The 12,220-nt window shown below is 50.0% G+C and overlaps 1 protein-coding gene across 1 annotated transcript in view; it reads right to left on the bottom strand.

The window, feature by feature from the left end:
- CELA3B (chymotrypsin like elastase 3B) overlaps nt 1-12,220 on the bottom strand; it is a 32,086-nt gene that overhangs the window by 9,300 nt on the left and 10,566 nt on the right. Inside the window, exons 5-6 of the mRNA XM_021934763.2 lie at nt 2,299-2,382; nt 932-1,035 (exon numbers count right to left, since the gene is read on the bottom strand). Of these exons, the coding sequence (XP_021790455.2) occupies nt 932-1,035; nt 2,299-2,382 (188 nt within the window). The remainder of the gene's footprint in view (nt 1-931; nt 1,036-2,298; nt 2,383-12,220) is intronic.

Here is a 12,220-nt window from a genome sequence, read left to right as displayed (position 1 = left end):
TGTTAACATTATTTAAGTAAATTTCAGCTGGCTGCAGTGACTCACACCTGTAATCCCAGCACTTTGAGAGGCTGAGGCAGGTGGATCACCTGAGGTCAGGAGTTCCAGACTGGCCTGGCCAACATACTGAAACCCTGTTTCTACTAAAAATACAAAATTAGCCTGGCTTGGTGGCGCGTGCCTGTAATGCCAGCTACTTGGGAGGCTGAAGTAGGAGAATTGCTTGAACCCAGGTGGCAGAGGTTGCAGTGAGCCAAGATTGTGCCATTGCATTTCAGCCTGGGCAACAAGAGTGAAACTCTGTCTCAATAATAATAATTTAATTTAAAAAAAATTTTTTGGGACAGTCTCACTCTGTCGCCTGGGGCTGGAGTGCAGTGGCATGATCTCGTCTCACTGCAACCTCTGCCTCCCAGTTTCAAGCAGTTCCTCTGCCTCAGCCTCCCGAGTAGCTGGGATTACAGGCGTGAGCCACCGCGCCTGGCCTAATTTAATTAAATTTAAACAACCACAGCACATCAAGTCCAGCCTTCTGAGCTTCCCTCCACTGGCCTTACAAGACCCCTTACTCCCTTATTGCTTTCAGACCTCATAGCCCTGTTGTATCATCCTAGGAATCTAGAAATGAGTCTCTCAAAATTTCACTTCTTCAACACAGTGCCTGAAATTCCACCATCGGTGTGCCAACTCCTTGAGTTAAGCATTACCTTCACCCCCGATTCCACTTTTAAGTTGCAAATAGCCCAGTAAGGGTTACAGATGGAGTGGGCAAAACCTCCCTGTGAAGTAGATGGTCCAAGGGCTGCCTGGTTTTTGGAAGCTGAAGTGGACATTGCAAAGGGAGCAATGGTGTCAAGGCTGGATGCCACACCATTAGAGCTTAGGGTCCAGAGCCCATGGTGGGAATGAGTACAGCTGGTATTGCTCTTACCTGCCAGGGCCAGCTGTAGGGGACCGCATCCTCACCATTGACAACGCGGCTGGAAGGGTGAGAGGAAGGTTGGCCATAGCCTGAGGCTAGAGGGGAGAGGAGAGCTATCAATCATCTGAAGGGTCCCAAAAAGCAAAGAGGAGGCCAGGGCCCCAGTCCAAGCTGTGCCTTCAACGGGCTGTGTGGCCCCATGCAAGCCTCTTTTGCCCTCTGGACCTCAGTAACTACACATGAACAGTGAACATTTAAACTAGAGCAGGGCTTTACAGAATCCCAGGAATCCAGGGATAGAGATTAAAATGTGGCCTCCTTCATTGGGAGGATTGAAGAGGTTGATACACTTAGAACAATGCCTGGCCCTCGATGAGCCCTCAAAAAGTGATAGCTATTGTCATACAGAGTGGAGGCTTTAAAGAAGGACTTCCTGGGGTCAAAGTGCAGCTCTGGGCAGTGTGTGGTGGCTCACACCTGTAATCCTAGTGCTTTGAGAGGGTGAGGCGGGAGGATCGCTTGAGCCCAGGAATTTGAGACCAGCCTGGGCAACATAGCAAGACCTCATCTCTAGAAAAATAAAGTAAAATAAAATAAAGTAGTCAGGTATGGTGGCATGGGCCTGTAATCTCAGCTACTCAGGAGGCTAAGGTGGTAGGATTGCTTGAGGCCAGGATTTTGAGACCAGTCTGGGCAACAAAGCAAGACCCCATCTCTACAAAAAAAAGCAAAAATAAAAACCTTAAGTGCAACTCTGCCTTTTGTTCTATGATAAGCTACTTTACTTCCCTGAGGGTCGGTAAAATGGGGATAATGATAATACTGATCTCATGAGGCTGTTGTGAAAATTACATGAGAAAATGTAAGAAAAACCCTAAACATTCTGCCTGGCACATAGTAAGCACTCAATCATGTTATCTGTTACCATTATGGTCAGTCAACGGAGGCTGCTTGGAAGAGGTGGCCCTGAGCTGGAATGGAATATGGCAGAGAGACGAGGAAAATGTCAGAGCATAGTATATGGAGCCAGGTAGCGGGAGTGTGAGAGGAGAGTTGGAGTGGTAAGTAGAACAATGGAAATTCAACCCAAGACGTCCAGCCACAGAGCCCAAACTCTTAACTGTTTGACCTTGTTTACTGCCCCCATCAAGGACTTCCACTACAGCCCTTCATGGTCTTTCTCCATCCACGGCTCCCTCCACTCTCCTGCTCCATCATAAGCTGAAAGCCCCCATAGTCATGCCCCCGGGTACAAGCTGAGACCCCCTTCTGTGGAACCAGGCGTAGGGTGTCATGGGACTCAAAGCGAGTGGTAGATTTCAAGGATTCCTAGTCTAGGGCAGCCCAGAGAGCACACACACAGGTTGGGGTCTTACCAAAGGCCACAAGGAGGAGGGAACTGAGAAGCCGAAGCATCGTGAGTTTTGCGATGATAAGAAAAGGACACAGAGCCTGGGGCTCTAATATAGGGCAGAAGGTGAGCAGGGGGCTGATTGGGCCCTACTCCCAGAACAGGTGGTGGAACTCCAGGTCTCCCATGGTCCAAGGCCACAGTCCTCACCCACTGCAGATGGAGGAGTGACAGCCAAAGGAAGGACCTAATGTTCCCTCTAACAGGTGGCTGCACAGGTGGCATGGAGTGGCCAACTGATAACAGGGGTTCGGGAAGAAAAACTCATGTCAGGACAAGACCTCCTCTTTCCGAAAGAACAGGGTTAAATCCTGGTTCTGCCACCTCCAAGCTCTGTGACTTTGGGCACATGGCTTAACCTCTCTGAGTCTCAGTTTTCTCATCTCTAACATGAGATTCATATTAGTACCCACCTCCACAAAAAATTTTTTGTTGAGCACTTTTTCTCTATATATCCGGTGTTGTTCTAGGGGATACAGCTGTGAAAAATACATGGTCTCAGCCCTTCTAGAGTTTGAGTCTAGGCCAGAAGCGGTGGCTCATGCCTGTGATCCCAGCACTTTGGGAGGCCAAGGCCGGAGGATCACTTGAGGTCAGAAGTTCAAGACATGGTGAAACCCCATCTCTGCTAAAACTACAAAAATTAGCCAGGCATGGTGGTGGGCACCTGTAATCCCAGCACCTGTAATCCTAGCTACTGGGAGGCTGAGGAAGGAGAATCGCTTGAACCCGGGAGGTGGGGAGGCAGAGGCTGCAGTGAGCCGCGATCATGCCACCACACTCCAGCCTGGGCCACAGAGCAAGACTCTCTAAAAAAAACAAAAACAAAAACAAACCAAAAAAACAGAAAAGAAAAGAAAGTGAAACATGGGTGACTGGGGTAGGAATGGGAGTAAGTCATTTAGATGGGGGGACAGGGAAAGTGATATTTGGGCTGAGGAGGTCACATCTGATGGAGTCCTGAGGATAAGTAAAAGCCAGCCACGGGAATCCCCGAAAGAAACGCACTCTGAAGGGAGGGGACAGCAGGTGCGAAGTTCTGGAGGCTGTAATGGGCTTGGCTTGTTCAAGGAAGGGGAGGCCAGTGTGACAGGAGCTTGGTGGTCAAAGTAGAGAGTGGTGGGAGATGAGGTCAATGAGCAGGCGACCCTGAAAGCTGAATTCATGGGTGATCCAGCAGTTTCCCTCCTAGGTCTCCACTGTGAGAAAATCTTACACGTGCTTCAGGAGGTGTGGATGAGATTGTTTGCCACAGTCCCCGTTCTCAAACCTCAACAGCAAAGACCTAGAAACAACTCCCACGTCCATCAAGGTTCGTACGTGAATATGTGTAGCATATTCACACAATGGATTATTATTTCTTTATAGTGGTGCGATCTTGGCTCACTGCAACCTCCACCTCACGGGTTCAAGCATTTCTCCTGCCTCAGCCTCCTGAGCAGCTGGGATTACAGGCATGCACCACCACATCAGCTAATTTTTGTATTTTTAGTAGAGATGGGGTTTCACCATGTTGACCAGGCTGGTCTCCAACTCCTGACCTCTGGTGATCCACCCACCTCGACCTCCCAAAGTGCTGGGATTACAGGCATGAGCCACTGCGCCCGGCCAGATGGGGCAATTTCAATGGATCCCTCCTGGAGGAAAGTCAGACATCTTGCTGGACAGGTTTTCTTTTAGGAGTGACCCCCCTCCAATCACACCCTAGCCACTCTGATAGCCTGGGTTCGTGGAACGTGTGTGGATACAGCGGAAGCAGCTGTGAAAATTCTTCATACTGTGATAAAAATAGCCATGCCCTCCCCTGCCCTCTGTTCCCTATGCGCCCGGACATGTTTATTTACTCAGCTTGAAAGCTCTGAGCCATTCTCCAGACCCTACCCAGGGGTAGAAGGAGGGAGAGGCCCAGGAGGTGGCTGGGGAGAGAGAGGGGTAGGTCTGATACGCCCAGATTCCACTGCAGAGTGTCTGAAACCGACAGGGCCTAAAACGCAATCTAATCCAACCACTTCTGTCTGACAGAAGGGAAAATGATGACCCAGAGAAAAGCCAGGACGCGCTCAAGTCTCCCTGGTTTGTCACTGCTTGGCCTGGTGAAGGGTTAGCCCAAAGGCACAGGGAGGGTCCACTCTCTTTCCCCCAACTTCAAACAAGAAGCCTTCCCAGCTTCTTAACCAGGTGACCTTGAGCAAGTCCCAGCCTCTCTGTCAGTTCTGCTGGGTCCCCAGGGAGAGGGGCTCCCTGAGGCCGACTGTCCCATCACAACCCCTGCCTGGTTGGTCACTTCAAGGCCTTATGGACCGACGCTGTCAGTTGCACGGCTGATTAACTCCCCGAGGGTGTTCTGGCCTAGGAGTAGCTTGAGTGAAATCTCTGAACATGAACCTCCTGCCAACACCTGCTCCCCAAGAGGGAAGACGAGGGATTAGAGCTACTTTAGGCCTCAGCCGGAAGCAAAGCAAGTCATTTCCTGAATGGGAGGTGGAGGTTAGGCCGGAGAGTATGGAAAATTAGGAGGTCAGTCTGGAAAAGAGAGGGAGGGGAGGGAAGCTGGGGAGGGGATGGAGGGGAAGCTGGTGAGCCTTTTTCTTGGACTGGGAGAGTTCCATTCTTTCTAGTTCCCACCCATAGGAAGCTCTTTGAGGGTCAAAACTTTGTCTTATTCCTCTTCGGATTCCCAATGCCTAGAAAGGATCCTGGCATATGGTAGGTTGTCAACAGCATGTATTAAAGGAGGCAACAAATGAATGAAGGAAGCAAAAGGACTCTTCAAACGCCCTCCTCTTCCTACCTTGAAAGCATGTTTGAGCCTGACATTCATGCAGGGTGCACCTGGAGGGTGTCCCCTCTGTGTGGCCTGGAAAAGGGCAGCAGCGTCTGGATGGTGTCCTGATGGGCAGCATTCTAGAGATATTTTTTTTTTTTTTTTTTTTTTGAGACGGAGTCTCGCGCTGTCGCCCAGGCTGGAGTGCAGTGGCGCGATCTCGGCTCACTGCAAGCTCCGCTTCCCGGGTTCACGCCATTCTCCTGCCTCAGCCTCCTGAGTAGCTGGGACTACAGGCGCCCACCACCGCGCCCGGCTAATTTTTTGTATTTTTAGTAGAGACGGGGTTTCACTGTGGTCTCGATCTCCTGACCTTGTGATCCGCCCGCCTCGGCCTCCCAAAGTGCTGGGATTACAGGCTTGAGCCACCGCGCCCGGCCTAGAGATATTAATAGATGTTTGATGATAAACGGACCCACTAGGATGGAGCCCCCATGGGGCGGGGGGTTTTGTGTGCTTTGTTCAGTGCTGTGGCCTCAGCTCCCAGAATATAACCCAGTGGGCACTCAGTGAAGAACTAAATGTCACATGGGATTGGGAAATATGAGGTCAAAGTTCGAATTGTTCTTTCCTACAGGACTTCTCAGAGCCTTTAATATGCCAATGTTTACAGTGAATCACACACACTGGTCTTAAGTCCAGGACTGTGGTGCCTTATTGCCCTGTAGTTTCTGTGAAAATAAGATATTCCAAATCTAAGCTGTTGGAACTTTAAAATACCTTAGACTTAAGGGAATGAGATACGGGACCTGAGTAACGTAAACAATAAGCCATAACTTTTGGATTAGCTTTTCCTCACCTACATTGTTTTATAAAATGTTGTAAATGACTAAAGGGTGACAGGGCAGACTCTTTCCCTCTTAACGTCAATCTTCATTATAGATTAACTTCCTTCTTTTCTTTCTCAAACAAAGACTCCTGACTATCCCATTATCTAAGATAGAATGTTAAATACACAAATTGGAAAGGAAAATAAAACAAACTGTATGGAAAAGAAGACAAATTTTAACTAGCTATATTGTTGTAACTCATAAACCAGCCTGGTATGGAAAATATTATAGTCCTACTAAATTTCTTTGTTTTCTGCCTGTATGAGCAAGATCTTTTTTTTTTTTTTTTTTTTTTTTTTTAATGAGAAGAAGTCTCGTTCTTGTCCCCCAGGCTGGAGTGCGATGGCAAGATCTCGGCTTATTGCAACCTCCGCCTCCCCGGTTCAAGCGATTCTCCTGCCCTCAGCCTCCCACGGAGTTGGAATTACAGGCACCTGCTACCATGCCGGACTTATTTTTGTATTTTTAGTAGAGGCAGGGTTTCACCACATTGGCCAGACTGGTCTCAAACTCCTAACCTCAGGTTATCCTCCCACCTTGGCCTCCCAAAGTGCTGGGATTATAGGCACCTGCCACCACGCTGGACTAATTTTTGTGTTTTTGATAACAGAGGGGTTTTCACCACGTTGGTCAGGCTGGTCTCAAACTCCTAACTTCAGGTGATCCGCCCACCTCGGCCTCCCAAAGTGCTGGGATTACAGGCGTGAGCCACTGCGCCCGGCCCTTTTTTCTTTTTTCTTTTTTGAGATGGAGTTTCGCTCTTGTTGCCCAAGTTGGAGTGCAATGGCGCGATCTTGGCTCATCGCAACCTCCACCTCCCGAGTTCAAGCGATTCTCCTGCCTCAGCCTCCCAAGTAGCTGAGATTACAGGCATGTGCCACCACGCCTGGCTAATTTTGTACTTTTAGTAGAGACGGGGTTTCTCCGTGTTGGTCAGGCTGGTCTCAAAGTCCCGACCTCAGGTAATCCACCCGCCTTGGCCTCCCAAAGTGCTGGGATTACAGGCGTGAGCCACTGCGCCTGGCTTTTCTTTTTTTTTTTTTTTTTTTTTTGAGACAGAGTCTGCTTAGTCGCCCAGGCTGGAGTGCAGTGGCGCGATCTCGGCTCACTGCAAGCTCTGCCTCCCGGGTTCACGCCATTCTCCTGCCTCAGCCTCCCGAGTAGCTGGGACTACAGGCGCCCGCCGCCTCACCCGGCTAATTTTTTGCATTTTTAGTAGACACGGGGTTTCACCGTGTTAGCCAGGATGGTCTCGATCTCCTGACCTCGTGATCCGCCCGCCTCGGCCTCCCAAAGTGCTGGGATTACAGGCGTGAGCCACCGCGCCCGGCCTTTTTTTTTTTTTTTTGAGACAAGTCTTGCTCTTGTCACCCAGGCTGGAGTGCAATGGCATGATCTTGGCTCACTGCAACCTCTGCCTCCCAGGTTCAAGCACTTCTCCTGCCTCAACCTCCTGAGTAGCTGGGATTACAGGCGCCCAGCTAATTTTTGTATTTTTAGTAGAGATGGGGTTTCACCATGTTGGCCAAACTGGTTTTGAACTCCTGACCTCGTGATTGGCCCACCTGGGCCTCCCAAGGTGCTGGGATTACAGTCGTGAGCCACTGTGCCCTACTTTTTTTTTTTTTTTTAAGAGAGACAGTGTCGGCCGGGCATAGTGGCTCACACCTGTAATCCCAGCACTTTGGGAGGCTGAGGCGGGCGGGTCACAAGTTCAGGAGATCGAGACCATGGTGAAACCCCATCTCTACTAAAAAATACAAAAAAAAATTAACCGGACGCGGGCGCCTGTAGTCCCAGCTACTCAGGAGGCTGAGGCAGGAGAATGGCGTGAACCCAGGAGGCGGAGCTTGCAGTGAGCCAAGATTGTGCCACTGTACTCCAGCCTGGGGGACAGAGCGAGACTCCGTCTCAAAAAAAAAAAAAAAAAAAAAGAGAGAGAGACAGTGTCTCACTCTGTTGTCTAGGCTGGAGTGCAGTGGTGTGATGATAGGTCAGAGTAGTCTCCAACTCGGGCTCATGCTATCCTCCCACCTCAGCCTCCTGAATGGCTGGGTCTACAGGTTCATGTCACCACACCTGGCTCCAAAACCTTAACTTTTTTTTTTTTTTTTGAGACAGAGTCTTGCTCTGTTGCCCAGGCTGGAGTGCAGTGGCACAATCTCGGCTCACTGCAACCTCCGCCTCCTGGGTTCAAGCGGTTCTCCTGCCTCAGCCTCCCAAGTAGCTGGGATTACAGGCATGCACCACCACACCCAGCTAATTTTTTGTATTTTTAGTAGAGATGGGGTCTTACCAGGTTGGCCAGCCTGGTCTCAAACTCCTGACTTCAAGTGATCTGCCCTCCTCGGCCCCCCAAAGTGCTGGGATTACAGGCATGAGCCACCGCGCCCAGTGAGACTTGAACTTTTAACTTTGGAGCACTTACTCCTTTTCTCTGGAACTCATGTTTCTGCATGGCTATTCTCAGATTTTTGCTGGAATAAACTCTTAAAAACTGGATTCTGATCTTTTTGAGGACTACAGGTAAACATTCCCCAGCTACCAGCCCCACCTGTCTCAGATGGGACAGCAGTGTCAGGGATGGGGAAGGAGGCCCTGCAGGTGCCCCACCTGTCGTATAAAGAAGCCACCATGGGAACCCAGGGCTAGGACAGTACGCGGGTATCTCTTGTCTCAAGGAAGGCATCACCCCGGCTAGGATCCAAGGAGGTTATTGAGCAATGGCAGTGGGGACAGGCACAGCCCTTTCCCCACAGCCAGTGCCATACCTTCCCGGTGTTACAGGAAAGGGGTCCCAATCCAGATGCCAAGAGAGGGTTCTTGGATCTTGTGCAAGTAAGAATTTAGGGTGAGTTCATAGAGTAAAATGAAAGCAAGTTTGTTAAGAAAGTAAAGGAATAAAGAATGGTCACTCCATAGACATGCCCATTTTTATGGTTATTTCTTGTTGATATGTTAAACAAGAGGTGGATTATTCATGCTTCCCCTTATTTTAGGCCATATAGGGTAACTTCCTGGCGTTGCCATGGCCATTTGTAAACTGTCATGGCGCTGGTGGGAGTGTAGCAGTGAGGAGGTCACTGTCATCGCCATCTTGGTTTTGGTGGGTTTGGCCAGCTTCTTTACTGCAACCTGTTTTATCAGCAAGGTCTTTATGACCTGTATCTTGTGCAGATCTCCTATCTCATCCTGTGACCTAAAATGCCTTAACCTTAACTCACTGTCTGGGAATGCAGCCCAGGTCTCAGCCTCTGAGACCTACCTAGCTCTGTCGCTCAGGCTGGAGTGCAGTGGCGCGATCTCGGCTCCCTGCAGCCTCCGCCTGCCAGGTACAAGCAATTCTCATGCCTCAGCCACCCCAGTAACTGGGACTACAGGCACGTGCCACTATGCCCGGCTAATTTTTGTATTTCTGTTGAGACCTGGTTTTGCCATGTTCAGTCTGGTCTCGAACTCCTGACCTCAGGTGATCTGCCTGCCTTGGTCTCCCAAAGTGCTGGGATTACAGGCTGAGCCACCACGACCAGCCTGACTTGTGTTCTTATATAAAGGGGAAACTGGGACACAGAGAAACCGCATAGAGGGAAGATGGCCATCTACAAGCCAAGGTGAGGGAACAGAACCTTCACTTATAGCCCACAGAAGGAAACAAGCTGCTAATACCCTGATTTCCTTCTTCTGGCCTCTAGGATTGTGAGAAAATCAATTTCTGTTGTTGAAGCCACCCAGTTTGTGATACTTTGTTCTGGCTTCCCTGGCATTAAAAGTGATGGCAAAAACCACAATTACGCTTTTACACCAATCTAAAAATAGAGCATGAAATGGCTCCTCCAGGACAACCACATTCCAGATGAAGAAAAGGGAAGGGGAGAGCTTCACCTTTACATGGTCAACCTGAAATTTGCATGCATCTCTTCTGCCACAGCCAGAAATCAGCGCATGGCCTCACCTTGCTTCCTGGGAGACAGGCAAGCGTGGCTTCCATTCTGCACAGCCCAAAAAAGTCCTCTTATCAAACAGGGTGCAGTGGCTCACGCATGTAATCCCAACACTTTGGGAGGCTGAGGCGGCCAGATCACGAGGTCAGGAGTTCAAGACCAGCCTGGCCAACATGGTGAAACCCTGTCTCTACTAAAAATACAAAAATTAGCCAGACGTGGTGAGGCACACCTGTAGATCCAGCTTCTTCAGAGGCTGAGGCTGGAGAATTGCTTGAACCTCGGAGGCAGAGGTTGCAGTGAGGTTGTGCCACTGCACTCCAGCCTGCGTGACAGAGTAAGACTCTGTCTCAAAAAAAAAAAAAAAAAAAAACGGCAGGGTGCGGTGCCTCACGCTTGTAATCCCAGCACTTTGGGAGGCCGAGGCGGGCGGATCACGAGGTCAGGAGATGGAGACCATCCTGGCTAACACGGTGAAACCCCGTCTCTACTAAAAATGCAAAAAATTAGCCGGGCGTGGCAGCGGGTGCCTGTAGTCCCAGCTACTTGGGAGGCTGCGCAGGAGAACCAAGGGCAACCCGGGAGAGACGGAGCTTGCAGTGAGTCAGACCACCGCACTCCAGCCTGGGCAACTGAGCGAGACTCTGTCTCAAAAAAAAAAAAAAAAAAAAAAGAAAAGAAAAGAAAGAAAAGAAAGGGAGAGCCAATATTGGGGATAGCCACAGGCCTCTGCCACAAAATACAGATATTTTCAGATACAAGCAACATGACACTCTGCCTAAGTGAAACAATTAAGTTTTTTTTTTTTTTTTGAGACGAGTCTTACTCCATTGCCTAGGCTGGGGTGCAGTCGCATGATGGGAACTCATTGCAGCCTCAACCTTCCTGACTCAGGCGATCCTCCCACCTCAGCCTGCTGGGACTGCAGGCATGCGCCACCACGCCCAGGTAATTTAAAAATATTTTTTGTAGAGATAAGGTTTCGCCATGTTGCCCAGGCTGGACTCAAACTATTGAGGTCAAGTGATCTGCCTGACTCGGCCTCCCAAAGTGCTGGGATTACAGATCTGAGCCACCATGCCTGGCCACAAATAGGAAATGTACAATCTCACAGGACTTGACTTTAAGTGGAGAGGAAGGGGAGCCGAAGAGAGGTGCACCTGAGCTCAGGCTTAGGATTTCTGCCGTTCCCCGGCTCTGCCCCACACCGGCTGCTGGCTTCCTCCTCAGGCTGGAAGGCTGCCTTTGTCAGTCACAGTCAAACCAGAAAACAGAAATCTCAAGTATTTGAAGTACAGGGAATTTAATCTGGGGAATTGGCTGCCTAGGTGAGGGAGGTGCAGAGAAGCCAGCAGGGAAGATGTGGGAACCCAGAGATGAGCACAGCTCCCTCCCAAGGTGGTAGGACAGAGAGAGAAGATGCTGGCAGCTGGAGCCCAGGAGCAGAGGTCACCTTGCCAAAGCTGGGCCCAGGCCAGGCATGTGTGGTGGGAGCCGTGGAGGAAGTGTAGGGAGAAAAGGACCTTCTCTCTCCCTCCTGCCTTCCAATCTGCCACTGGAAGCCTGCGGTCATAGGTGCCTGGGAAATCCCGCCTGCCCCTGCCCAGCCACGATACAGTGAGGAATAAATCTAAGGACTGGAGCTTCTCTAGGAAGGGAGCAGAGAAGTGGGGCTGGAGATTCCTGCAGGCCACAGGGGGCCTTTGAAGGGTTTTCCACAGGAAAACGTGATCCAGCTTATGTCTTGAAGCGTAATCTCTGGTTGCTGAGTGGGAAACGGTTTGAAGAGGGGCCAGAATGCCATCAGGGAGGCTAGTGTGGGTTTTGCAGAGGTTCTCCAGGTAACCAGGGTGGGGGCAGTGGAGGAGCGGATGGGCTGAGGTCGAGGGAGGTTTTCAAGAAAGACAAAATCTGAGTCCAGGCGCAGTGACTCACACCTGTAATCCTAGCAGTTTGGGAGGCTGAGGTAGGTGGATCACTTGAGCCTAGGAGTTTAAGACCAGCGTGGGCAACGGGGTGAAACCCCATTTCTACAAAATAATACAAAAATTAGCCGGGCATGGTAACATGAACCTGCAGTCCCAGCTACTTGGGAGGTTGAGGTGCAAGGGTCACTTGAGCCCGGGAGGTCTAGGCTGCAGCAAGCAGTGATGGAGTCACTGTATTCCAGCCTGGACAACAGAGCGAGACTGCGTAGAAAAAAAAAAAAATTTTTTTAAAGAAATTCAGAAATATTTGGCTTGAAAAATAAATAAATAAATACAATTTCTTTTCTTTCCTTCTTTTTTTTTT

This window comes from Papio anubis, chromosome 1, assembly GCF_008728515.1.
Source record: "Papio anubis isolate 15944 chromosome 1, Panubis1.0, whole genome shotgun sequence".
Lineage (NCBI taxonomy): Eukaryota > Metazoa > Chordata > Mammalia > Primates > Cercopithecidae > Papio > Papio anubis.
The sequence above is the reverse complement of the archived record's forward strand: the minus strand, read 5'-3'. Positions and strand labels throughout refer to the sequence as shown.